We start from the raw sequence: 25,596 nt of genomic DNA on the forward strand, positions 1-25,596 counted from the left end.
GTAGCAAATAAAAAAAGATCCAACTTCCATCCAGGAGCTTTAGGCCTGACATGAGCAGCACAAGTCACTGTAACCAGGTGATTCCTCCTCCTCCAGTAGTAAACAAATAAAGAGCAGCAGCGCACGCGCACGCGCACTTCTCCACTTCCGCCTTCGCGCTGGCAGTTTGTATCTAGACACTCGCCGTACTCTGACGTCTCTCTCGGTGGTGGTCTCGCGGGCGGGGGGAGGAGACAGCAAGATGGCCGCACAATCCGGCAAACGTGGAGTGTCCGGTTCGGCCGCCGTGAAGAAAAAAGAGGAGGAGGAGGAGGAGCAGCAGCTGCCGCTTCAGGCTGTGCTCATCGCCGACAGCTTCAACCAGCGCTTCTTCCCCATCTCCAAGGACCGACCGCGGGTGAGAGAGGGACTGACACAGTGTCACGACCCCCCCCCCACCCACCCACCCAGTGACACGACCCCCCCCCCCCCACCCACCCAGTGAGAGGCAGATCTCCTCCCACATATCTAATGAGAGGCAGATAGCGACCCCTGGTGACAGATACCCGCAATACATATCTACCTCTCACTGGACGGTCACTAGATAGGGGGGGTTGGGAGAAAGAAAGAAAGATATCCACCATGGGGGGGGGTACATCTACATATCTTACATTTGCAGTGTACAGCGCTGCGTATGTCTGTATGTCAAATAGCATAGTAGTACTACTACTACTACTTAGCATTTCTATAGCGCTGCCAGGGTTATGCAGCGCTGTACAAGTTTAAACATGGGAAAGGACAGTCCCTGCTCAAGAGAGCTTACAATCTAAAGGTAACAAACTATGTAGTAAGTGTAGGTATCATGAATGGGGAAGGTGGTTAGGTGCCAAAAGTAGTGGGTCACTATATGTGGGGAGGGGGGTGTCTGCATCTCATTGGGGGTCCAGTAGATCTATCTCTTGCAGGGGGCCACCAGACATCATGAAGGAGGAGATATGACCCCTCCCCCCATATCTAGTGACTTCCAGTGAGAGGTAGCTATCTCCCCCCCCCCCCACAAACACACCTTCAGTAAGAAGTAGATATCCCCCCTCCCCATGACATCAAGTGGACCCCCCCCCCCTGAAATGTAGATTTCTCTTCTCCCTTGATGTCTACTGACACCCAGTCAGGTTTAGATCTCTCTCTCTCCTCTCTCATGATGTCTACTGATCTTACGTTCCCACCCGTAACCTCCGTTCACAGGATAAATCCCTCCTCTCAGTACCCTTCTCCACCACCGCCAACTCCAGGCTCTGCTCATTCTGCCTCGCCTCACCCTATGCTTGGAACAACCTTCCTGAACCCTTACGCCAAGCCCCCTCCCTGCCCGTCTTCAAGTCTTTGCTTAAAGCCCACCTCTTCAATGCTGCTTTCGGCACTTAACCCTTGCCGTTCACTGAATCCAGACTGCCCCTATCGGACCGACCGTTCACTTGTCTATTAGATTGTAAGCTCTTTGAGCAGGGACTGTCTCTCTTTGTTAAATTGTACAGCGCTGCGTAACCCTAGTAGCGCTCTAGAAATGTTAAGTAGTAGTAGTACTGATAACCATAAGATGCAGCTACTTCTCATCTCTTCCTCCCCCACCCCCCCAGGTCTGGTTAGATACAGTAACCCCTGCTGAAGCACTGAGACCCCCAGTTAGTTCTCACTGCATCAGCCCCCAGGAAATGACTGGAGATAAGCTACTCTGCTCCCTGTGTTTGCTTCACTTACCTCTCCCCTCCAATTCAGATAACTTTATTGGTATGATGATTTTATATATGTTGCAGAGTTAGTGTTTTTTTTTTAATTTTCATGGTTTCTCACTCATGTGCTTAGTAAATTACACATAAACATAATAAAAGAGCACTTTAGAAAACCACAGTAATAAAACTTGTTGGGCAGACTGGATGGACCATGCAGGTCTTTTTCTGCCGTCATCTACTATGTTACTACAATAATAATTTGTATATATTTTGGTCAGAAAGATTTTTGTTCTAGTTAAATCTCCCATATACATATGTTCCAAAAAAAAGCTAAAACTTAACAAAATTGTGCACAAGAAGTCAGCAAACTAGGCTGAAAGGCTCTTCTTTATTATGGAAGGAACTAGGACATGTCAGATCAGCTGATTATACAGTATTTCATAGCCACAGCAGGAAGATTCCCAGGGATCAATATAAGCCAATTAAAACAAAGGAAATTATATAAATGCATAAAATTACCCCTTAGTAAGCAAAGCCTTTTCTGCATATACATCTTGATTTATACTTCATCAGCGCTGCGGGTCTCCCCCCACCCCGGCATTGGCCTGCCGCTCGGTCGGTTGCTGGCCGTTGGACGTGCGGCGGCACCGTTGGGTCTTCTAGGAAAGTGCTGTCCTGACCATTCCAAATGTGAAAATGGCCTGATTTGACAGTTTGTTGGCTTCCACTTTTCATTCAGCTGTTTATCGTGGAAGATGTCAGGGAGTGAGCGGGTCGTTGTGCCAGATGCCATGGGAGCAGGAGTTGGCAGATAAAGGAGCGGATTTCAACTCCATTTCCATCATGCAAGGTCATCTTGGTGTGTCCAGTCCATTTACATCTCTTCCAGCCTAAAGAGGTTCAGCCTACTTCAAGGATTCAATATATAACCTGAAGTCCTTCCTAACAACATATCTACGGACTCTTATCCTTTCCCTATTTTGTTTTTTTTAAAAACTTATTTCCCTGTTTCTTCTACCGTGTTTCCCCGAAAATAAGACACTGTCTTATATTAAATTTTGCTCCCCAAGACCCGCTAGGTCTTATTTTTAGGGGAGGCCTTCTTTTTCGGGGAAACATCGGGTCGCCCCCCCCCCCCCCCACCTGAGATCGCCAGCTCCCCCCGCCCTCAGTTGCTCCTGGAACTAACCTCTTAAACGCTTCCTTTCACCATTCATCTTCGCACTCGCCACAAGCAGCAGGGCAGGCCACTCCTTCCTTCCGTGTCCCGCCCTCGCCTGACGTAACGTAACGTCAGGTGAGGGCGGGACACGGAAGGAAGGAGTGGCCAGCCCTGCTGCTTGCGGCGAGTGCGAAGGTGAAAGGAAGCGTTTAAGAGGTTAGTTCTGGGAGCGATTGAGGGCGGGGGGAGCTGCCGATCGAGGGGGGGAGCCGGCGATCTTGGGTGGGGGGGTGACCCCAATGTTTCCCCGAAAAATAAGGCCTCCCCTGCTAGGTCTTATTTTCGGGGGAGGCCTTATATTTTCAAATTGCAGCAAGACCTCTACTAGGTCTTACTTTCGGAGGATGTCCTATTTTCGGGGAAACACGGTATTCTATCTAATTGAATTGTAACCGTATCACCACTGATCTGGCGATAGCCTATCAGTTGTTGTAAGCCACTTTGAGCCTGCAAGACTGTGGGGAAAACATGGGGTATAAATGTGCAAAATAAATAAATAAATATGTAATAAAATCATCCATAGCACCTGAAGATTGGAGAGTGGCCAGTGTAACGCCAATTTTTAAAAAGGGTTCGGGGGTGATCCAGGAAATTACAGACTGGTAAGCCTGACTTCAGTGCCGGGGAAAATAGTGGAAACTGTTATAAAGAAATTAACACATAGATAAACATGGTTTAATGGGACAGAGTCGGCACGGGTTCAGCCAAGAGAAGTCTTGTCTCACCAATTTGCCTCATTTCTTTAAAGGCGTAAATACATGTCAATAAAGGTGAGCTAGTTGATGTAGTGTATCTAGATTTTCAGAAAGCTTTTGACAAAGTTCTTCATGAGAGAGACTCCTGCGAAAATGAAAAAGACATGGGATAGGAGGCAATGTTCTGGTGTGGATTAGGAATTGGTTATTGGACAGAAAACAGAGAGTAGGGTTAAATGGCCATTTTTCTCAGTGGAGGAAGGTGAATAGTGGAGTGCCACAGGAATCTGTACTGGGACCAGTGCTATTTAACGTATTTATAAATGATCTGGAAAACGGAACAACGAGTGAGGTGATTAAATTTGCAGATGACACAAACTATTCAACGTTGTCAAAACACATGTGGATTGAGAAAAATTGCAGGAAGACCTTAGGAAGCTGGAAGACTGGGCACCCAAATGGCAGATGAAATGTAATCTGGACAAATGCAGTGATGCACTTTGGGAAGAATAATCCAAATCATAGTTACCTGATGCTAGGGCCCACCTTAGGAGTCAGCACTCAAGGAAAGATCTAGGTGTCATTGTAGACAATACGCTGAAATCTGCCCAGTGTGTGGCGGCGGCCAAAAAAGCAAACAGGATGCTAGGAATTCTTAGGAGAGGGATTAAAAATAAGACCAAAATATTATACCACCTCTGTATCCCTCCAGGGTGTGACCTCACCTTGAGTATTGCATTCAATTCTGGTCACTATAGCTCAAAAATTAGAAAAGTTTCAAATAAGAGTGACCAAAATGATACAGAAGATGGAACTCCTCTGATAGGAGGAAAGCTTGGAAAAGAGACAGCTGAGGTAGGATATGATTGAGGTCTACAAAACCCAGAGTGATGTGAAGATAAATCAGTTTTTCACTCATTCAAAAAGTACAAAGACCAGGAGACGCTCAATGAAATTACATGGGAATAATTTGAAAACAAACAGGAGAAAATATTTTTTCACTCAAAGAATAGTTAAACTGTGGAACTCACTGCTGGAGGATGTGATGACAGTGGTTAGCGTATCTGGGTTCAGAAAGGATTTGAACAGTTTCCTGGAGGAAAAGTTCATAGTCTGTTATTGAGATGGACATGGGGGAAGCCACTTCTTGCCCTGGGACTGGTAGCATAGAATGTTGCTGCTAATTGAGTTTCTGCCAGGTACTTGTGGCCTGGATTGGCCACTGTAGGAAGCAGAATACTGGGCTAGATGGACCATTGGTCTGACCCAGTATGACTGTTCTTGTGTGGACAGCCTTTGTGTGGATAATGTGCATCTGGTTTTTATGTGATCCTTGGGAAATTGTTTAGGCAGAGTGAAGACGGAGCTGCAATGTACCTTCATATTTTGTACGAAATTGCCATGCTTTAAGTAATGCACAAATTCTCTTCTATTGTAGAGCAGGTTTAAATTTGTGCTTGTGTCTGATCCTAGGAGCTTAGCTAATACATGTCATCTCTCTTTTGGGCGGAGCATGGACACCCTTTTGGATTTCTTACATTAAATTAAGCCCTGTTTTACTTTGGATAATGTCCCTCACAGATTATAGTAATTAAAAAGTGGAAAATTGTTGGGGAGGGGCTGTTCTACTGGCTTATACAGGACGTCACAAAAGCCTACTACTGATCCGTAATATTACTCCCTATATACCTGGCCTGTAATTTGAATTACTGCTATTGGCATATTATGCTTTTTTTGTTGTTGTTGTTGTCTGTTTAGCTATTTGGGGGAATTACAGATGCAAAGCAGTATAAACCAAAACCTAATGGTTAGTTTGCATTATCTGCCACAGGGCCTCCAGTGACTTTAATTGCTTAGGAGAGACTTTGTCAAACACTTCTGAAAATCCAGGTGCACTCAACAGCTGGCTCACCTTCATCCACGTTTATTTACTGCTTCAAAACTTCCCTCTGCTAAATCTGTGTTGACTCTGACCCATTAAGCTATGTCTCTCCATATGTTCCAAAAATGTTTTTCAGAATGGACTCCACCACTTTGCCAGGTACCAATGTCAGCGTCACTGGGCTATAGTTTTCTGGGACTCCCTGGAGCTCTTTTGAAAAATTGCCATTACAATCATTGGGTACCGTAGCCAGTTTTAATGATAGTTACAGATCTGCACTTTTATCCGGTTAGTTGATTTCCTGCTTTTAGTGTGTCTCTTTGCTCTTACATCTTTCAGTTTACTTTGATTTGCTTCAGTTCCTTCAAATCTTTACCTTCATAGTCTGTTTCTATTCTGGGTATCTGCCCAACATCCTCCTCGGTAAAGATCAATGCAAAGAATTAATTTAGATTTTCAGCTATGGCCTTTTCCTCTTTGAGAACTCCTTTTATCCCTTGGTTGTCTAATAAATTCAGAGCTTCCCAAACTATGGGTCACAAAACTCGTGTTTGAAATCATGGTGTGGGTGGGCTCTCAATATATCAATCATTATTCTGCACCTCTGGGAAGTGTTGAAGTTTTATTTGGCTGCGATCACGGGGTGACAGCCACAAAAAAAAAATTGGTGAGCACTGTCTAATTAACTCCCTTGAGTTTATGGCTATCTTCTTTTCAAATTCTTTTTGACATTTTAAAATTAAGTTTACACCTAACTTGCTAGTAGCCTTCTCTTTTCTGTTTTCATCACTTGGATCCTCACAGTTTTTGAATCTCATCCTCTTTGCTTTAATAGACTCTCCCCCTGTACCCCTAATCATGTTAGCAATCATGTGGTCTTTCTTTGACGGGTTCTAATGACTAGAAGGTGAGGTTACTTACCTGTAACAAGCCCTGTGGTGGTGGGTGGCTACCACATGCTCAGAAAGGCCTTTCCAGACTATTCTGTGCTGTAGGAAAGCTTATCCATCCATAGCACCTTCCGATGATGTAACCAGTGTGTGTCCGATTCATCTTGCTTGTCCGTGGAGAGAATATTTTAACTGGGCTTCCAAGATGGTATTTTTAAACAGCATTCAAACCTAATGTAAACTTTTAACCTTTGCAGCTGCTCCTTATATATTTTTCCTAAATAATTTTCTCCTTTTGCTATAGGCTTCTTTTTAAAAATTAAGGGGCCCTTTTACTAAAGCTTAGCGTGTGCTAAGGGACATTAATGCTAAGTGCCATGAGGCCTGTAGGTAGAAAATAGGATGTGCAGCGTCTGTTAGCATGTTCTAAGCTTTAGCAGACGTCCTCCCAGTTATGACAACATTTGATCAAGTGGCCCCACCACTGTTACCCCTCGCACCATGTTGTGTGTTTCAGTAAGAACCATGTCTAACATAGTTCCTTCTCTTGTGGGTTCCAGGCCAGATGCTCCATTAAGCAGGTAATTTACAACATCCAGAAACCTTTTCTCCATAGACGTTTACCCAGTCAATACTGGAGTAATTGAAGAAGCTGAGTTCCTGGTTTTCTGATTTTGAAATTGTAGCCCCAAGATTATGGAATGAATTGCCAGGTGAAGTTAAGGACAGAAACAGATTCTATTCAAGATATTTATATCCCACTAATATCCATAAAGAGTTTATGTGGGAAAGTTAGAAAGGCTTACAAAATTAATCATTCTGCTGTTTACTAAAAAGATAAGTTTTCAATCCCTTACAAAATTGTAGATAGCTAGTGATCACACAAACTTGTGTAGGTATGGAGTTCCACAATTTACTAGCCTGAAAAGAAAGAGCCCTCATGAATTCTCTTATAATGAACTTTCCTAACAGATGGGAACCCCAACAACAAAGTAGAATAGAAATGAGAATTTTCTCATAGCACTGGATAAGCTATCAACTGTGGGAGGAGAGAAAAATAATTCCCCTGCAGTATACTAAGTACAATACAAGCAATCTTAAAAACTATCCGAGCATAAACTGGTAGCCAATGTAGTCTTCTAAGCAATAGTGTTACATGGTCATAAGATGAACATCCATAGGTCAATTTGGCTGCAGTATTTAGCAATAATTGCAGTTTATTAATTAATCTTAAATTTAAACCAACATATACAATAATCCAACTGAGGTAATACAATTTATGAAGCCACTAAAATCTTTCTTATCCTCCGAGGCATAGTCAGCTTTGTAATTTTGTATAATATTTTTTTTTCTAGAATTGATTTATGGTATGCCTTTTCTGTTTGTATTTTGTCAACAATTCTGGTTGTCTTTATGTACACTGCACTGGTTGTTAATCAGTGGTGCTATAGATAAATGCACTAATAATGAAATAAACTGTGTTTTCAAATATTTTAGCTTTCCTAATTTGTTAGCATTTCACTGTCTGTTTCCTCATCCTGAATAGCTGGATGGTAGTAGAACCCCACCAGTATACTCCTCCCATCACACATGGAATTGCAATCCAGGGAAGGAAGGAATGAGCTAGTAATAGTTTTCATAGCACTGCTGGACATATGCAGCACTGCATAGTGCTGATAAGTATTGAGGTATGATACGTCCTCCCCCAGGGAGCTTACAATCTAGATTACAATTTAGATTGTAAGCTCTTCTGAGCAGGGACCGTCCTTAGTTATTAATTTGTACAGCGCTGCGTAACCCTAGTAGCGCTCTAGAAATGTTAAGTAGTAGTAGTAAGTGGTAGATGTATACCTAAGGCAATAGATGGTAATGAATTGGGGGGGGGGGGGGTGCCAGTGGCTTCCCTGGTTCTAAGCCCATTGCTTCCCTCTCCTGAGGTTATAGGGGTTTTCTAGGTTTGTGTTAGTAAGGAAATGCTGAGTGCAGCTGGTTTCATGCATATGTGTTTTTTTCTAATTCTCTTCATGTTCAGTTTCATTCTTGCACGGTAAAAAGCTTAGGGGTCCTTTTACTAAGGTATGCTAACGGATGTAGCATGTGCTAATGATTAGCACACGCTAAATGATACGACACCATCATAGGAATGTAATGGGTGTCTTATTTAGCGCATGCTAAATCCATTAGTTTTTCTGTTGTCAATCATGAAGCTTATTTGCATTATGCTAGGTTTTAATTCTGCAGTGGAAGATGTTGCCAGTTGTCATAAGTATCAAAGATTAAGCTGGGAGAGCTTAGTTTGTGTCATAAACTGGAAAGCTGCTTAGCCCCTAACTGAAATGGTTATACTTTGCAGCTTCCAGAAAATGTAATTTTTCCCCAGTCTTTTAAGTGATTGTAGGGTCTTGTATGACCGATGTAATTATTTATGTATTTTGTTTTAATGTAAACCACCCAGAACTGCTAGAAATGGGGGGTATAAGTGGTTTTTTTTTTTTTTCAATAAATACATGTATATAAAGGGAGGTTTTGAACAGGGAGACTTTCTGTCATGGGCCCCCACTTTTTTGGCTGAGCAGTTGATCCTTATATTCCATTTCAGTCACTGTGTTTACAAGACAGTAATTTTCTGAACTTTTAACACAGCTGTGACCCAAAATCACTACGTTTCTTATGTGAAATCAATGACTGCAAGCCGTGGTCTTATCTAATGACCTGATGTCTTTTACAACTATTTTATTTCTCCTCTGTGATGTTCATTGATACGTTACTTGATTTTATGTTTTATCATTTTTATTGATGATAAACAAAAATCTATACATCCAGTAACCAGTAGATACAGAAATACAGTTAGCAAAACATTCAAACTAACAAGATACATAGACGTCTATCATCAACCATTTTCACATTTTCTCCCTTCCCCCCTGCTCACCCTCCCTCCCCCTCTTCTTAATGGTATTCTGTTGGCAATATTATCTGTAGTTGGCAGCTAATGAAATAAACAAATAGGTCTTGTAGGAGTAACATCTGACTGTGGAAGAAATATCGCTCAGCGTTAGTGGATCAAAATGTCAACTCCCAGGCATGTCCAAGTATCCGTGATTTGTCTAATTGCCTCCTTGCTTCTATGTCACGTTATTTTATTGATAATAGGCAAGAAACAATAGAAACAATCTTTTATTGCACGTGTATTTATTTCTGCTATGGTTTAGACATTTTTATTTTGTTGTAACCTGCCATGAGTGTTCTTGGAAGGACAATTAAAAAAATGTTTATTAAAAAAAATTATAGTCTGCATTATCCCTAGATCCATAAAATATCAAACTAAAATCATGACTATAGGACAATATGACTAACATCATTTTCTGTAGGTCCTGCTTCCCCTGGTGAATGTAGCGATGATCGATTACACCCTGGAATTTCTCACTGCCACTGGAGTTCAGGAAACATTCATTTTCTGCTGCTGGTTCTCCAACCAGATCAAGGAGCATTTACAGTAAGTGCAGACCCAGCTCCCCTTCTGCCTTGTTTTAGTCAGCCACACTGTGGATACTGTGGTAGCCAGATGAGAAAACCATATCGAGGTGGATGGGATGCTCAATGCAGTTGAACAGCAGGCAGCATGAAACAGTGTTTGTTAAACTTCAGTCCTGGTACATAGTCTGCTATGAATTTTTGAAATGTTAGAAAGCCTCTGTCTTCATCCTTCATTATAGGAAATCCAGATGGTGTCGTCCCACTTCACCAAATGTATTGCGTGTTGTGACCTCTGACCTGTATCGCTCCTTGGGTGATGTGTTGAGGGACATAGATGCGAAGTCTCTCATGCGCTCAGATTTTCTCCTGGTCTATGGTGATGTTATCTCCAACATTAACATTTCTAAAGCTCTGGAGGAGCACAGGTGAGATTTCTGATGATTGGGAAGGGTTAGCGGTGCTGATGGGGAATTCCATGCCATCTTCTTATCTGCTAATGCGGCATTTCACTGAGTGGTTAACAGCAAGAAAGTGCTTCGTCCACCCATCGCTCTGCTTTATGAGCCAGTCCCAAAATAGCTTTCATTTTAAAAATGTCATTCCAATGTGCTAAGTTTTGATACGTTGCTTCTTTCTTTAGGATGCGTCGTAAACTGGAGAAAAACGTTTCTGTGATGACGATGATTTTCAAAGAGTCATCGCCAGGTCATCGGGCCAGATGCCAGGAGGATGATGTTATTGTTGCTATGGACAGCAATACCCAGCGTGTGCTGCATTTCCAGAAAACCCATGGGCTGAAACGGTTCCACTTTCCAATGGTTAGTGCTAGGAGAAGATTTCCATATGTGGTTTCTTTGACTTGGCAGCTTCCAGCTCTATTGGGCTTTGCTACCATGAGACTTCATTTACAGCTATCTGGTGTTTTCCACCTATTTTTCACTCTCGCCTAACTCGACTTTTCAGAGTGATTGGGGGGTACTAAACTTAATACAAATTTCCCCTCCTTGGACACAGGTTGCTAAATGGTGGTGTGCTGAAGCACTTACTGCACCCACAAAGCTGGAACTCACATCAGGGGCAAAAAAATGTATCTCGTTCAACAACCTGGCTAATGTGGAGCCCAAGTCTGTCCACTAGGTGTCACTGTTAAGTAAAGATCTGAGACTCCTTTTCCCCAAGGGTTATAAACTTTCTGCAGCATTTTCTTTCCCTTAATCACAGTAGAGGATTCCAGAGTCCCATCCCTCCACGAGGCTGACACTATCAGTTCAGTCTGTTTCTGGCTGTGGTTGTGCATAGTAGTTCCTGGGCAGCATTACAAACTTGATTTCTCAGTAATACCTTGGCTGGTCCAAGGATAGCTTCCGTAGGAGAACCTTCATCAGTGCAACCCCAACCCTGGGGCGGTACAAAGCTCTCCCCCACCACACTCATGTCCAGCATCTCCCCTTCATCTCTCCCCCGAGGTGTTCAGTGGCTTCTCTTTGTTACTCAGTCTGGGACAACACCAGTGTGGCAATCGGTGTGCCTGTGGAAAACATTGCAGCCAGAACAGGGCTTTGAGCATCCACCCGTGCTCAAGGCTCATCCCTTTTGAGACAAGAAATTCAGAGGGGGAAGGACGGATGCTTAAGGCCCTGCACTGGCCATAATGTTTTCCATAGGCCAGCTGACAGTGACATTGGTGAGCCCATCTTTGCCTGTTTTGTTGATATGTTGTGTCGTATTGTTTTCTGGTTAACTGGCTCAAGCTGACCATCCAGAAGCATGATGACTTTCTGCAAAACTGTACCAATTCTGTCCCTATTTGGTAGGAGAAACTGTGCTACTCTGTTGAAAATGACCTTGATCTGAGAAGGGGGGTGTCAGAGAGGAAAAATAGCAGACAATTCCTAGTGAAGCCTGGTAAAAGGGTGCACTGTGGTTGCTCTCAGGGAGCTGCTGCTTTTTAGTCTACTCTGTGTCCATTATGCAGCAGCATCCCAGCGTAGTTGGGCCCATTCCTGTGCTTCTCTGCAAGGCAAGGGTTGAATTCAAATACTCACTGTAATCTTTAAATGCTTTTACGGACTAGCACCACACTACCTACAAAAGCTCATACAAATATACCAACCCAGAAGAGCGCTTAGGTCCTTAACAGACATCAAACTGGTACCTCCAGCAACCAAATCAACTGCCGGTACAGCAATGATGGACTAAGGTGCAGAACTATGGAACTCATTACCAATAAAGGTTAGACAGATCCCAAACTAGCTGCGTACGCTTTGTAGCGCTATAGAAATGCTAAATAGTAGTAGTAGTAATCTTCCTTAGAAAACTGAAAACCTGGCTTTTTTACAAATACTGTGGACCACAAATGAACTCAACCTAGTGACCACTCAACTCCCTGCATACAAAGGAAGGAGAGCAATGACGCAGACAATTCTGTACAACCAAGACAACTGCTACTTAGACCTGACACACATACGAATGTAACAAAGTGCTCTTCTGTTTAACCTAACAATGTTCCTCCTCTTATTTCATTGTAATGATTTTTTTACAGTTTTTCTCTTCAGTTTCAGTGTTCAAGCTCTTCCAAATCTGGATTTGGAACTTTAAAGTTAAGCGGACTATAAATGCCAAAATTAAATGAAATAAACTTAAAACTAACATGTTGCTTGTCAAAAAAAGTACTAAATCAGCCGTAATGAAAAGAGCATGAGAAAGAGGGAGAGGTTTGAATCCATCAATGCCTGGCTAAGTTCTGTAAAAGGTTCTCTGTTGATGAAACTGCTTTTAATGGTATTTCTGTACTGCCATAGAATTTCCTGACTAGAGCAGAACTGAGAGCATCTAACTGAAGAAGGCTTAATAACAAAAAACTGTATATTAACTTATTTTATTTTCCATCTGTTCCTCTATTCAGAGCATATTCCAGAATAGTACTCAAGTGGAAGTCCGTCATGATTTGTTGGATTGTCACATCAGCATCTGTTCACCTCAGGTGAGCCCCCGTAACTGCAGGAAGAGCTCTGTACGCTCTGATCTCTTTACTGTTAGCACCTCCGTCCAGGTGAGCCCTAGGAAATACCAAGAAAGGCTCTGTACGCTCTGAGCTTGCTGCTGTTAGCACCTCCCTCTAGGTGAGCCTCAGTAACTGCTCTGAACTCTGTGCTGGTAGCATTTCATTCCAGGTGAACACCAGTAATTCCAGGAAGGGCTCTGCATGCTCTGAGCTCGCTGCTGTTGAAACCTCCTTCCAAGTGAGCCCTAGTTAACTGCAGGTGAACGCCAGTAATTCCAGGAAGGGCTCTGAGGCCCCAATGATCAATTCCCCATGCTGTTCTGAAACAGCACCCTAAAAATAGCACCTGCACAGAGCATGGAATTAACTCCTCAATGATCAACTAATAACATTCAAATGTTAGAAACCTATGGAACTTTGGAAGGCTAAGTGCTTTGAAAATATGCCTCTGCGTCACTCAAATTCCGGAGAGCCATACAATCCCAAAACTGTTCCAGAGGCAGTGCTGCAGCAAGCTTCGAAAGTAGGGTGGGAGAAGAGTGTGTATACAGAGGGAAGAGACTTGGGAAGCCACATCTGGGTTCATTGGGGGCTGGGTACAACTCTAAACGCCATATTTTGCAGGTGAGATGGACCATACAGGTTATACACTGTCACTTGCTATGTTATGTCATGATTTGTCTTTGATAAAGTCGTCTTGCTTCAGATGTTGTACCTCACCAATGCCTTGGTGGCCTAGTGCATTTCCCCAAGATTTCCCCCGACAGCCACACGGGGGGCTGGAGGTCCAGCGGATCTCCATCCCCCCCCCCCCCCGAAAAGAGAGCACAGGGGGGGCTCGAGGTTCAGTGGACCTCTAGGCCCCCTAACCCCCCTCCCCCTGACACCACTAAAAGTAATCCTCTGGTGGCCCAGTGGGTTACATACGCCCACCCTCTACCTGCCCTGGTGGTCTAGCGTCCCTCCACGTACCTTTTAGTAAGTAGTGATGAGGAGGGAGTAGCACTCCCTCCTCCTTTTAGTGCCACCTCCAAAATGGCGGGTCCTGCCCTGCTCAGTGCATGCTGGGATGCGGAGGGGCAGGGTGCCGCTATTTTGGAGGCGGCACTAGAAGGAGGGCGGGAGTGCTACTGTCTCCTCATTACTACTTACTAAAAGGTACGGGGGGAGGGTGGTGGTGGTGAGGGGCCACTGGACCACCAGAGCGTGTGGGGGTTGGGGGTATGTAGCCCACTAGGCCACCAGGGTTTACATTTTGTGTCGGGGGGTTAGGGGACCTAGAGGTCCAGCAGACCTCCAGCCCCCCTGTTCCTGGGGGTGGGGGCAGTAGGCTACCAGGGCCTTAGTCATTGGGTTGTCCAGGCAGCTACATTTAAATGTAATTCTGCAGTATTCTGTGCACGCTTGCGCTACTCCTCTGATCATGGGTGCTGGGCAAATGTGGTGCTAGTTCAGCGCTAGTGGTCTCTAGTACGTGCATTTACTTCTGATCATCGTGTCCTGAGCTTGCTGCTGTTATAACCTCCCTCCAGGTGAGCTCTGAGCACTCTGCTGATAGCATCTCCCTCCAGTTCAACCCAGTAATACCAGGAAGAGCTCTGCGCTCTTGAGTTCTCTGCTGCGTTTCCCTCTAACTGAGCCCTAGGATGGCTCTTTGTTCAATATCACAGTAGAACATGGTTTCTCAGCCCAATCCTTGGGACATACCTGGCCAGTCAGGTTTTCAGGATGCCCATAATGAATATGCATGATATATCTCATGCATATTCAACTGGCTGGGTGTGTCCCAAGGAATGGATTGACAGCCCCTTTAGAATTACTTGGCCTATAGAGGAGCTGCAGAAAAAGGGTCACGTCTACTAATCATCATCTTTAGATTTTCCTTCCACACACTTTCTACTCGTAATTGTATCTGTCTCCTGAAATTAACTGTGAGCGTGTGGTGTGAGTGATTCAGATGGGATTTCCTTACAGCCTTCCTCACTTCTCTTCACAGGTGGCTGAACTTTTCACTGATAACTTTGATTTCCAGACCAGGGATGATTTTGTCCACGGGATCCTGGTGACAGAGGAGGTGAGGCTATGGCGTGCACCAGGGGTTTCGAAAGGTCTTGGTGTTCCTTATCGGGGGGAGGGAGGGGTGCAGTAAAGAAGGTATGGTGTCAGGAATACCACCCTTCTCTTCCCTTTTTTTTTTTTTAATAGGTTTTTTGTTTCTTAAATTTGAGCTTGTTAAAGGAGCTAGACTGACAGCATCAGAATGTGAAAGGCTTCATTTAATCATAGAACAGGTGTAGAGTGGGAACTGATATGCAAAGCTTTCCCAACGACCTGCCAATGTTTCCTCAAACCTCTTCCTGACTGACCATTTATTGGAGCAAGAGGGTTGCTGAGTCTGGACATTGAGGTGTATCTTAACCTCTTAGACTGCCATTTTGAAAGTGAGTTACATGGATATAACGTTTTAAAATTAGATCTACACCTTGTGAATGCTAGCTTCCTGATTTTATACCCTAGTGGAGTAAGTTTTGTGAGAGAACTTTGGGCTAAGACTTAGTCTTCTGTACAGTATGTTTCTGTCAGTTTTCCAGTTTCTGGCCAGCATAAATTTTTTTCTGTTTTAAATCCTGGTAGTGTAAAGGAAATGAGCATTCATTTGTTTTTTGTTTTTTTTTTAATACGTTGCAGACTCAGGGTAACCAGATTCATATGCATGTGACAGCAGAGGAATATGGGGCCCGGGTCTCCAACCTGCTGATGTATGAAGCTGTGAGTTCTGATATTGTCCGACGCTGGGTTTACCCCTTGACCCCTGAGGTGAACTTCATGGATGAAGAGTCGCAGAACTATACCCACTGCAGGCACAATATCTACCGGGGCGTAGAGGTCAGCTTGGGGCACGGAAGTGTGCTGGAAGAGAATGTTGTGATAGGTCACAGGACTGTCATTGGCAGCAACTGTTATATCACAAACAGCACCATCGGTCAGAACTGCAGCATAGGTGAGCGTGTGCAGGTCCCAACCTCTGCTTTACTCCTGCATGGATCTGTTTAACTTTCTTCAAAAATGATAGGCACAAGGAACTTGGAAAAATGATCAGAGCAGTGCTTGTGCTACTTAGACTGTGAGGGAAAGAGAGCACGTGCAGAGTAGTGCATATGGGGAGTTTGGCAGGTCTTGATTTAGGCATCTGCCTAGGGTGCTGAGCTTTGCAGGTGCCAGAAACTCAGGCCAAAGAGGAGCTTGCTCCCACTTACTTTAGGGCTGTGTGCATGTGCTGCTTCAGAGCGGTGGCCTTAAGAACATAAGAGTCGCCCTCCGAGGTCAGACCAGGGATCCATCTAGCCCACTATCCAACAGTGGCCAGTTTTAAGTAATGAAGCCTAAAGTGCAAATTGTGGAGTTGGTAGGGCTAAAACACTGAGAGAGAAAAAAAAACTCTCTGGATAGTTATGAATGAAAGGTTGTGGCACAGCAAAGGCCAGTTCTGACTGGGCAAATTAAGGCTCAGAAGTGTCAGAAGGTTTGGGGTTGTTTTTTTTTTTTTTTGTATTGTGGGGGAAAAAATCACTACATCTGTCGTGCAGATAGGAAGCCCTTTCTCAGCTAGAGCGCCCAATGCCTCCCGAGCTTCTGGTTCACTCGTCCTCCGGTGGGAGGACGTCTTCAGGCGTTTCGGGAGGAGTTGGCCAAAATCACGTCAGACTAGGTGCTTCTTGCATAGTCCTTGTTCTCTACAAGTTGTCCAGATATGAGTGAGGTCCACACATTTTTGCTTGTCTGGTTAGCATTAAGTTAGCGAGATGCTTAAGGTGGTTGTGTTTATTCTGAGTTTTTCCTAATCTTTCTTCATCTCTGAATCATACTTAACCGCAGGTCAGGTGCCCACCTGCCCCTCCTTTCTAAGATTTCTTCATAATGCCAATTTCAACACTTGTAAAACCTCTTTCCTAATATTGAGAGAGATCTGTGCCTTTGTATCTTGTGACTCTGGGAGCCATCTTATAAAGACAGACTCCATCTTAAGAACCAAACTTCTTATCATTTCTGTCATTAATTCCTCCATCTTAAGTGTTACACTTAATTTGAAAGTTGTACCAGGTTTAAATAAGACTCACCAAGCAGTCCTGCTCTTGCAGGCTCTCTGCTATAAGGCCATCAGCTGATTATCAGGCCTATTCAGTGCTTTTCAGCTGTTTAAGTTATGTAACTTGGCCCACCACTATTCCAGTGGATGGGTCTCACGCTGGGACACATATTAACAATTCCGAGGGAGAGATGTCTCAGCTTTCAGTTCTGTATTTCCACCTGATGGTCGATAGACACAACTATCTCACAGGTTCTATTTATTTATTTATTACATTTGTATCCTGCGCTTTCCCGCTCATCGCAGGCTTAATGCGGCTTACATAGTAACAAGAGAATACAATCTGTAGTATCTGAATCAACAAAGGAGGTATGTGGTAGGACAAATGAACAAGGGTAAATGGGATAAAGGATAGGGGTAGGTAAGGAAGTGGAGCGATGGGGAAGAGCATGGAAGGTAAGAAGATTGGTAGGAGGTAATTTCTGAGCCATTGTTGTTAATGATTAGATGAACCGGTAAATGGATGGGTTGCTTATGCTTGCTTATGGTAGGTCAAGTCATTTGGGTAAATCTGTTTCCTGAAGGATAGAATAGTGGAAAGGACTAATGGAAACAGGTAAGACCTAATTTCTCCTTCTGAGTTATTACTTTTGACCGTAATTTTTTGAAATGGTGAAAATCATTGAAATCAGAGTGCCAGAAGCACCTGCCTTCTAGCAATATACAAGACAAGAGAGTTCATAACAAACAGTGATTGTAAACACCTACATCTGCACACAACGTTGGAATGCACTGCCGAATGCCATAAAAACAACACACGATTTGGCAGCCTTCCGGAAACTTATCAAAAGGACCCTTCTTAAAAAACATGACATCAGAACTGTTCCAGAATTAGTTAACATTGAATTATTCTTATTTTGGTTACTTTATTACATTGTCATTATTGAATGCTTTTTCAACACCTGAAATGTATTAGTTACCGATTTTCTTCTAATTTACTGTGTATTCTATGTACTTTAACTAGAACATTACTCTGTATTTCTTATTCCGGAAATGGCGATCGCCACTACGGTATTTGTAAGCCACATTGAGCCTGCAAAGAGGTGGGAAAATGTGGGATATAAATAAGTAAACATAATAGTCCCATCATGCTAGATCTGAACTGATGTAAGCACACATCCCTTGGAGCTTCTGGTCAGAAACAAATGCAGAAATACAAAGGAAAATGTATCAATGTTTCTTAACAAAGAAAAAAGACAATTCTAAGGAAGAATTCTATTGCCTAACCAAAATAAAAGTCTAGATTGTCTCCAAAAATGATATTAAAGATTAATGTGAGCTATTTGCTTTTATCAGGATGCTAAAACACCCACAAAAAAACGGCACAATTATATTGTTGAGGTTTTGGGGCTAATAGTACTGCTGTTTTATCTTTGCTCAATTATGTCTTTGAAGTTTTATTTGGAAAAGGAAGGTTTTTTTTTTTGTATATAGTAGTATTATGAGTTGGTAAGTATGTTTAAACTGTGTTATGCAACTCTGCCTTTCGGGAGAGTGTTGGTAGAGTAGACATTTCTGTGCATTTTTCTAGGATGGATGTTGTACTATTTTTCTGTTTTCTATTGTAAAGGAAAATGGGACTTGATATACCACCTTTCTGTGGTTTTTGTAGCTACATTCAAAGTGGTTTACATAGTATATAAAGGCATTTATTTGTACCTGGGTTAAGTGACTTGCCCAGAGTTGCAGGAGCTGCAGTGGGAATCAAAGTCCACTGCACTAATCACTAGGCTACTCCACTTTTTTCACATTTGTTTTTTTTTTTGGAGAAAGGCCATTTTGAGTTCTTCCATCCTAAATTCATTGTAGACAGGGTCATTCACCAGTTTCATTAATTTAAAGGATGATTTTATAATTCTGTAGTTGCTCTTTCTGTGGCTTTTCAGGGTCTCTGACAGCCTCCTCTTCCTACTGTTTAGAATGTGCTTTCTAGTTTAGCCTTTGGTTGCCAGAATCTTAAATCCAGCCCTGGAAATTGGGTTTCGGGAGTGGAGGAGTGGCCTAGTGGTTAGGGTGGTGGACTTTGGTCCTGAGGAACTGAGTTCAATTCCCACTTCAGGCACAGGCAGCTCCTTGTGACTCTGGGCAAGTCACTTAACCCTCCATAGCCGCATTGAGCCTGCCATGAGTGGGAAAGTGCGGGGTACAAATGTAATTAAAAAAAAAAAAAAAATATTCTTAATGCTGATGTGTGTTTTCTAACAGGTGACAACGTCATCCTGGATGGCGCACACATTTGGAATGATGTCCATATACAAGACAATGTTGAGATCAAACTGTCAATAGTTTGTGATGGAGTTGAGGTGAAAAAAAGGGTCAAATTAAACCCCCACTGTGTTCTAACTGCTAAGGTAAGTTGTTCTGCTGGGAAGTATTTTCATCCAGACCTGTTAACATAGTAGTACAATAAAGGGAAGGTTGAACATTGTGACCATCCAGTCAAAGTTTTTCCTCTCTGTGTAGATAAACATAAACTTCTGCTCTCTGTCCCTGCTCCCTCCATGTCTGTTGCCAAACATTTAAATCCTTGTCCTGCCATGGGTCTCCATATCTCTCAAACGTTTACATTTGATTACAGTGCTGGTCCATCTACTTCCTCTGATATGTCTTTCCGACCAATGCCTTTCTAGTCCTTTGTTTAATTTGGCATCAAGATCTCCTCCTGTGTCTTACCGCTAAACATTACGGTAGTCCAAAGAGCCATCGGAACTAGTGAAACTGGTGTCTGAAAAATGCAACGTCCCATGTTCATTGATGTTAGGATTGCAGCTTATCCTGTTCTTCTTGGAAACCTGATGCAGCCGGAAAGGAAAGGGGATGGGATTTGATATACTGCCTTTCTGTGGTTACAGTCCATGCAGTTTACATAATTATATGCAGGTACTTATTTTGTACCTGGGGCAACGGGGAGGGCTAAATGACTTGCCCAGAGTCACAGAGAGCTTTAGTTGGAATGAGATCCAGGGCCGCCGAGAGACTGAGCCGGGATCGCCGCCTCCCATCCCCCCCCTCAAGGATTGCCTCCCACATCCCTTAATCACTACTTCTGTCGCCTCCCTCTCCTGCTCCCAGGCCGCTGGCGTCGCAGTTCCCAGTCTCCACCTACCTACCCTCTGCTCCCTTCTGCCTGCCGTCCGACCCCCTTCATTTAAATTTAAAAAAAAATCTCTAAAGCAGCAGGCGCAGTGCCTTCTCTGCGAAAGCGGTAGATCGCCTCGGGTGGGCCTTCCCTTACTGTGTCCCGCAATCCTATGATGTAACTTCCTATTTCCACGAGGGCGGAACACAGTGAGGGAAGGCCCGCCCGGGGCGATTTACCGCTTTCGCAGAGAAGGCGCTGCGCTGCTGCTTTAGAGATTTTTTTTTTCTAAATGGAGGGGGTTGAGCGACAGAAGGGAGCTGAGGGTAGGAGGTGGAGACGGGACTGCAGCGCCAGCAGCCTGGGAGCTGGAGAGGGCGAGAGACTCCGGCGCCAGGCCCTCCTTGGTGGCCCAGGCCCGGGGAATTTTGCCTCCCCCTGCCCCCCCCTCAGCGGCCCTGATCAAACCCAGTTCCCTTGATTCTCTCCTCAACCATGTCATTGTTAAGGTTGTAATGGTGGTCACTTATTGCCCATTGGCCTGTTTTTATCCCTCTTTTACTCTTAAGTGTTATATGACTGACAAACACTTCAGCCCACACCTTTCCTCATTTCTTCTCTTATCCGTTTGCCTGCCTTTATCACTGTACTCTGTGTCATGGATTTGGTTGGCAGTACCTTTGCTGGAAAATTATTCCAGACATTTTCCACGCTCTGTTTCCTCCTCCCTGCAACTTCAGATCATGATGTGTTAACCTTGAATTTTCTTTTGTAATGACAGTTTCTCTTTATTGAACCCTGTCAAATATTGACATTTCTATAATATCCTCTCTTATCTCTTTTCTGGTAGGTACATTTTGAGTGTCTTAAGCCTCTCTTTATAGAGTTTGTATGTAGGGTGTGGTGAAACAGATGTTATGAGCAGAGAGACTGTTTGTTTGGTAAGACTTTTTCCTGCAGTCCTTGAAATGATAGGTAGGTGGCAGCCTAACTCTTTCCCCTTCATCGAGTCCAGTATCTTCACCATTTTTCAAGTGTAAGAGAGCCGAACAGTGGCCAGCACCCAGTGCCCCATGTCCCAAGCAATAAAACAAAGGGAGGTCCTCCTGCAGTGATGCATTCATTCTAGGTATTAAAGCACACTAAAATGAAGTTTGATTCTTCAACCCTATCGTAGCCAGTCTCAACTCCCATCTTCATGTCCCCTTTCTCCAAACCAGATCTCCACCCATTTTGTTACTGCTCCCTCACCTTACACAAAGTCCTGCTGCTGGTACCTCCTCTGAGACAGCTGCTCACTTTTCTTTCAGCATCATGTGTCTCCAGATGAGTTTTATCCATGCGGTATTGAAATTCCTTCACAGTTTTCATAGTCTCATGAGAATAACCCTGGCGTTTGGACACTGCGGGGCTCATTTTCAAAGCACTTAGCCTTCCAAAGTTCCATAGAAACCTATGGAACTTTGGAAGGCTAAGTGCTTTGAAAATATGCCTCGGTGCGTCACTCAAATTCCGGAGAGCCATACAATCCCAAAGCAAAACTGTTCCAGAGGCAGTGCTGCAGCAAGCTTCGAAAGTAGGGTGGGAGAAGAGTGTGTATACAGAGGGAAGAGACTTGGGGAGCCACACCTGGGTTCATTGGGGGCTGGGTACAACTCTAAACGCCATATTTTGCAGGTGAGATGGACCATACAGGTTATACACTGTCACTTGCTATGTTATGTCATGATTTGTCTTTGATAAAGTCGTCTTGCTTCAGATGTTGTACCTCATTAGATTGTAGAAAGTTGACTTATCCTTTCCTTCAAAAGAAAACTTTAAAAATTGCTCTATGTAGTTCCAACTCACTCTCGATCAATATAGAGGCGTATTTTCAAAGCACATAGACATACAAAATTCCATAGGTTATTCTATACAGAGAACTTTTTAAGTCTAAGTGCTTAGAAAGTGAGCCCCATAGTCAACTAGTCAGAACATAGTCTCCAGCAGTATAATTCACTGTTAATAATTAATGGACCCTTTGCTAACTTGTGCACACAGTGGAAACACTTTTATCAGAAGGGCCTTGTATATATAAATAAACATTCACCAATAAACTCAACTCAAATATATATATTTTCTTTTAACTTATCTGAAATTCCCTTTCTTCAACACGATCATGTTTAGAAATCTGCATCAGGAAGTTAGGAATTCAGTCTTCAAATTTCTGGTTATCATTAAAAAGCAAAAAAAAAATGGCGGAGATTATTAATACCCCGAAAATTGGCACAAATAACATATGTAATTAAGAGCAGGAATCAAATAACCACGTAACTTCAAAAAAGGATTACGCATAGCTCACTTATTTTGTAAAACAAATGAGTTTTAAGGTATGATGCCTCAGTGATGCAAATCCCACAGTATTTTTGTCAATAGGATTTTCTCTGCATCTATTTCTTCATCGGTACCATGAAGAATTTTTAACATTTATTTTTAGTATTTTAAATTGTTTAATATTTTAAACTTTTAAATTTTTAAATACTGTGAAAACGATAAATATAATTTAGCTGAGTAGTTATTTTCAAAAGGTGAAGCATGCCGACATGAGTTTCATCCGTAGCTGTTTCAAGGTGCTCACATTCCCCTATTGTGGAGATTATTAATATCACATGGGCTGTGATGTCAAACGCTGACAATTTCAAAGTCAGCAATCACTACAAAGAGAACCACTCAGTATCAACATTCAGACCATTTGGAATCGGAGTTTAATTTGAAAATCCACCATTATTCTTTGTAATTGAAATCATGAACTCTTTGGGTGATATTCTTTTCAGGAACATGATCAATTATAGTCCATTTTAAATCTTGTAAAGTATAACCAATCATCAACTGAAGGAACCGTCACTGTTTTAGTTTGAATTCTGCTCCTGTGTTCCGTCAAGCGTATTCTCATGGTTCGGATTGTCCGACCAATATGTAGATAATCACACGGGCAAATTATAGTGCAGATTACATGGGTTGTTTAATAATGTCAGAATTTTCCAAGTTCTTCCCGGTGGTTGCCATTCAGTACACGTTATAGTGCATAGTCCCCACAGGGTTGATGTCACACATTTGTCACAGCATAGCATCGGGAATTCACATTTTCCGCCAAGTAATTCTTCAATATTGTAACTGTGTCTAAATGCTATCAGCGGTTGCTTTTGAAAGATACTGTGCACAGAAAATACCAGCCAGTGTCGATAGGTAGTTCTCACTAGCCATTTTGAAATTCTTGCAGATGGAAGAATACAAATCAGATTATCTGTGTCTAGGCAACATTTATAGCTCACAATAAATCTAGCTCTTCTCTATGCCCATTTCAAAATCTTCAAAGGATATTCACATTCTTGAAATCTTTCAAATAAGTCTGTCGCCCATATTTAGAAATCCTCAATGGTGGAACAAGTTCATCGCAGTCTTAAAAAAAAACAAACAAAAAAGCTGGCTTTTAGGAATCCCCGATTTTAGTTTAAAGGGATGGGATTAGTGCAATCCACTTCCTTCCTGTAAAACACAGTCTGTAATTTTGTATTTGTCTTATAGATAATAATATAAAAAAATCAAATTGTTTCTGATTATGAGTCTGTGTAAATTTGTCATCATCGATTTGTGTTTAACCATTCAAAAAGAACTCCAAAATCGATTGTTCAGATCCTTGCCAAATAAAGAATACATCATCTAAAAAAGTGTTTCTGCAACAGAACCCTTGAGATGTAAATACATTTTTCTTCCAATTGTGCCACATATTAATGGTGCTACTGCTGCCTGCACCCATGGCATTTCCATGCTTCTGTTGAAAAAATTCATCCCAAAAGTAAAAAAAAAAAAAAAAAAAATTCTTGCTTAAAGAGATCTTCAATAATTTCATCAAAAACTAAACCCAATGAGTCCACTGTTGTTCACTCAAAAGTTTTATTTTTGGGGTGTCTGTGTGGGATCGTGTTATATTTGTTGAGTGTATGTGTTGATTTTATTATTTATGTTACGCTGTTTAAGCAGAGTATGAGTTTTATAAATAAATAGCATTTTATAGATGCTGTTCCATCTAGTTGGAACAGCCTGTTTAAGGCGAGTCTCAAGCTTTTAGAGAATGACACTGGGACAAAGTTTGTCTCATGGGTTCTGTCCCTGCCTGTCCCTATCCTTGTGTCATTCTCTGGGCTAGATTGAGCATTCGTGCTCATAGCCTTCCACCAATAATCACGCGGTTTACTTGTATCTTGTAACGTTTTAGTTTTGGTCACTTCTCCTTTCTTGACATGATGTCACTTGTTATTTTACCATTATAGTGTTTTTGTTGGGGGTGATTTCCAGAAATTATTTTATTCCACCTGCTGCTCCCTTCAAAAGTAAGATAGAAGAAAAGCTAAGAAATCAATAATTTAGCCAAAGAATTTCAAAAAATAAAAATTTACAAATTTAAGATGCAGAAAAGGAAAAGCGGTCGTATATCTAGACATTAAAAAGACCAAAGATGATTCTCTGCCTAATAATTTCTCAAAGAGACAAGATTTTACTACAACTACTTCTTGTCATTTCTATAGCGCTACTAGATGTACCTGCAGGTACTTTCTCTGTCCCCAGAGGGCTGACAATCTAAGTTCCTTAGCATCCCTCCGGACCGGACCAGGATTGGACTGGTCCGGTCCGGAGGGACTAAAGGAAAGCAAATTAGCAGGTAAGATCTAATTTCTCCTTGTGTACCTGTGGCAATGGAGGGTTAAGTGACTTGCCCAGGGGAATTGAATCCAGTTCCCCAGGATCTCAGTCCTCTGCACTGTTAGGCTACTCCTACACCAGCTAGAAAGAACTAGCTCTGATGTGTTACGGTAAGTCAGTCATTCCAGATCTGTGGTGGTGAGCCTACTAAACTATGCTTCACTGTGGAAGCCAGTTTTATATCTCTCACTGAAGGAACATCTAATTGTATCGTAACATGTTCGCAGTGGGACATACTGCATAATATTTGATTGTAGATAAATTGTTCAATACTGTGCAATACCTTAAAAATGAACATCGGTAGCTTAAAAGGTATTCTTAAATCCAAAGGAAGCCATGGCAAGGCCATCAAGCAAGGTGTTGCCATGTCCCGTGTGTTACACTGAAGATCGATGCAAGAAGAGAGAGGATCAGGAGATGTGAAACTGCCCTCGGCTCAGAAAATCTTTGTTGGAGTTCTTGTTTGATTGGAGTTTGGGAGGCCACAAAAACTGCAGTTTGTTTTGATTTTGGCCTTTCTCTGTTCTAGGTAGTGGTGGGTCCAGATATCGGTCTACCTGAAGGCACAGTGATCTCCTTACACCTTCCTGATGTAGAAGAGGAGGAGGATGAATTCAGTGACGACGGTGGAGTGAACAAGGAGGAGAAGAAAGCTAAGTTTAAAGGTGATGCCCATTGGTGGTGTTGGTGGAGGGGGGACGCTTTTTAAAGCTAGCATATAGCAGAAACGTTGGCATTAAAGTAGATGGAAAGA

At 42.7% G+C, this 25,596-nt stretch overlaps 1 protein-coding gene across 1 annotated transcript in view; it reads left to right on the forward strand.

Annotated features, from left to right (window-relative positions):
* The first annotated feature begins 225 nt into the window (after window positions 1–225).
* Window positions 226–25,596, forward strand: part of EIF2B5 (eukaryotic translation initiation factor 2B subunit epsilon) — a 46,419-nt gene continuing 21,048 nt past the window's right edge. Inside the window, exons 1-9 of the mRNA XM_030215790.1 lie at window positions 226–397; window positions 9,767–9,891; window positions 10,112–10,297; window positions 10,513–10,690; window positions 12,778–12,855; window positions 14,873–14,950; window positions 15,565–15,877; window positions 19,229–19,374; window positions 25,372–25,507. Of these exons, the coding sequence (XP_030071650.1) occupies window positions 242–397; window positions 9,767–9,891; window positions 10,112–10,297; window positions 10,513–10,690; window positions 12,778–12,855; window positions 14,873–14,950; window positions 15,565–15,877; window positions 19,229–19,374; window positions 25,372–25,507 (1,396 nt within the window). The 5' untranslated portion in view covers window positions 226–241. The remainder of the gene's footprint in view (window positions 398–9,766; window positions 9,892–10,111; window positions 10,298–10,512; window positions 10,691–12,777; window positions 12,856–14,872; window positions 14,951–15,564; window positions 15,878–19,228; window positions 19,375–25,371; window positions 25,508–25,596) is intronic.

The sequence above is a fragment of the Microcaecilia unicolor genome, chromosome 10 (genome assembly GCF_901765095.1).
Source record: "Microcaecilia unicolor chromosome 10, aMicUni1.1, whole genome shotgun sequence".
Taxonomy (NCBI): domain Eukaryota; kingdom Metazoa; phylum Chordata; class Amphibia; order Gymnophiona; family Siphonopidae; genus Microcaecilia; species Microcaecilia unicolor.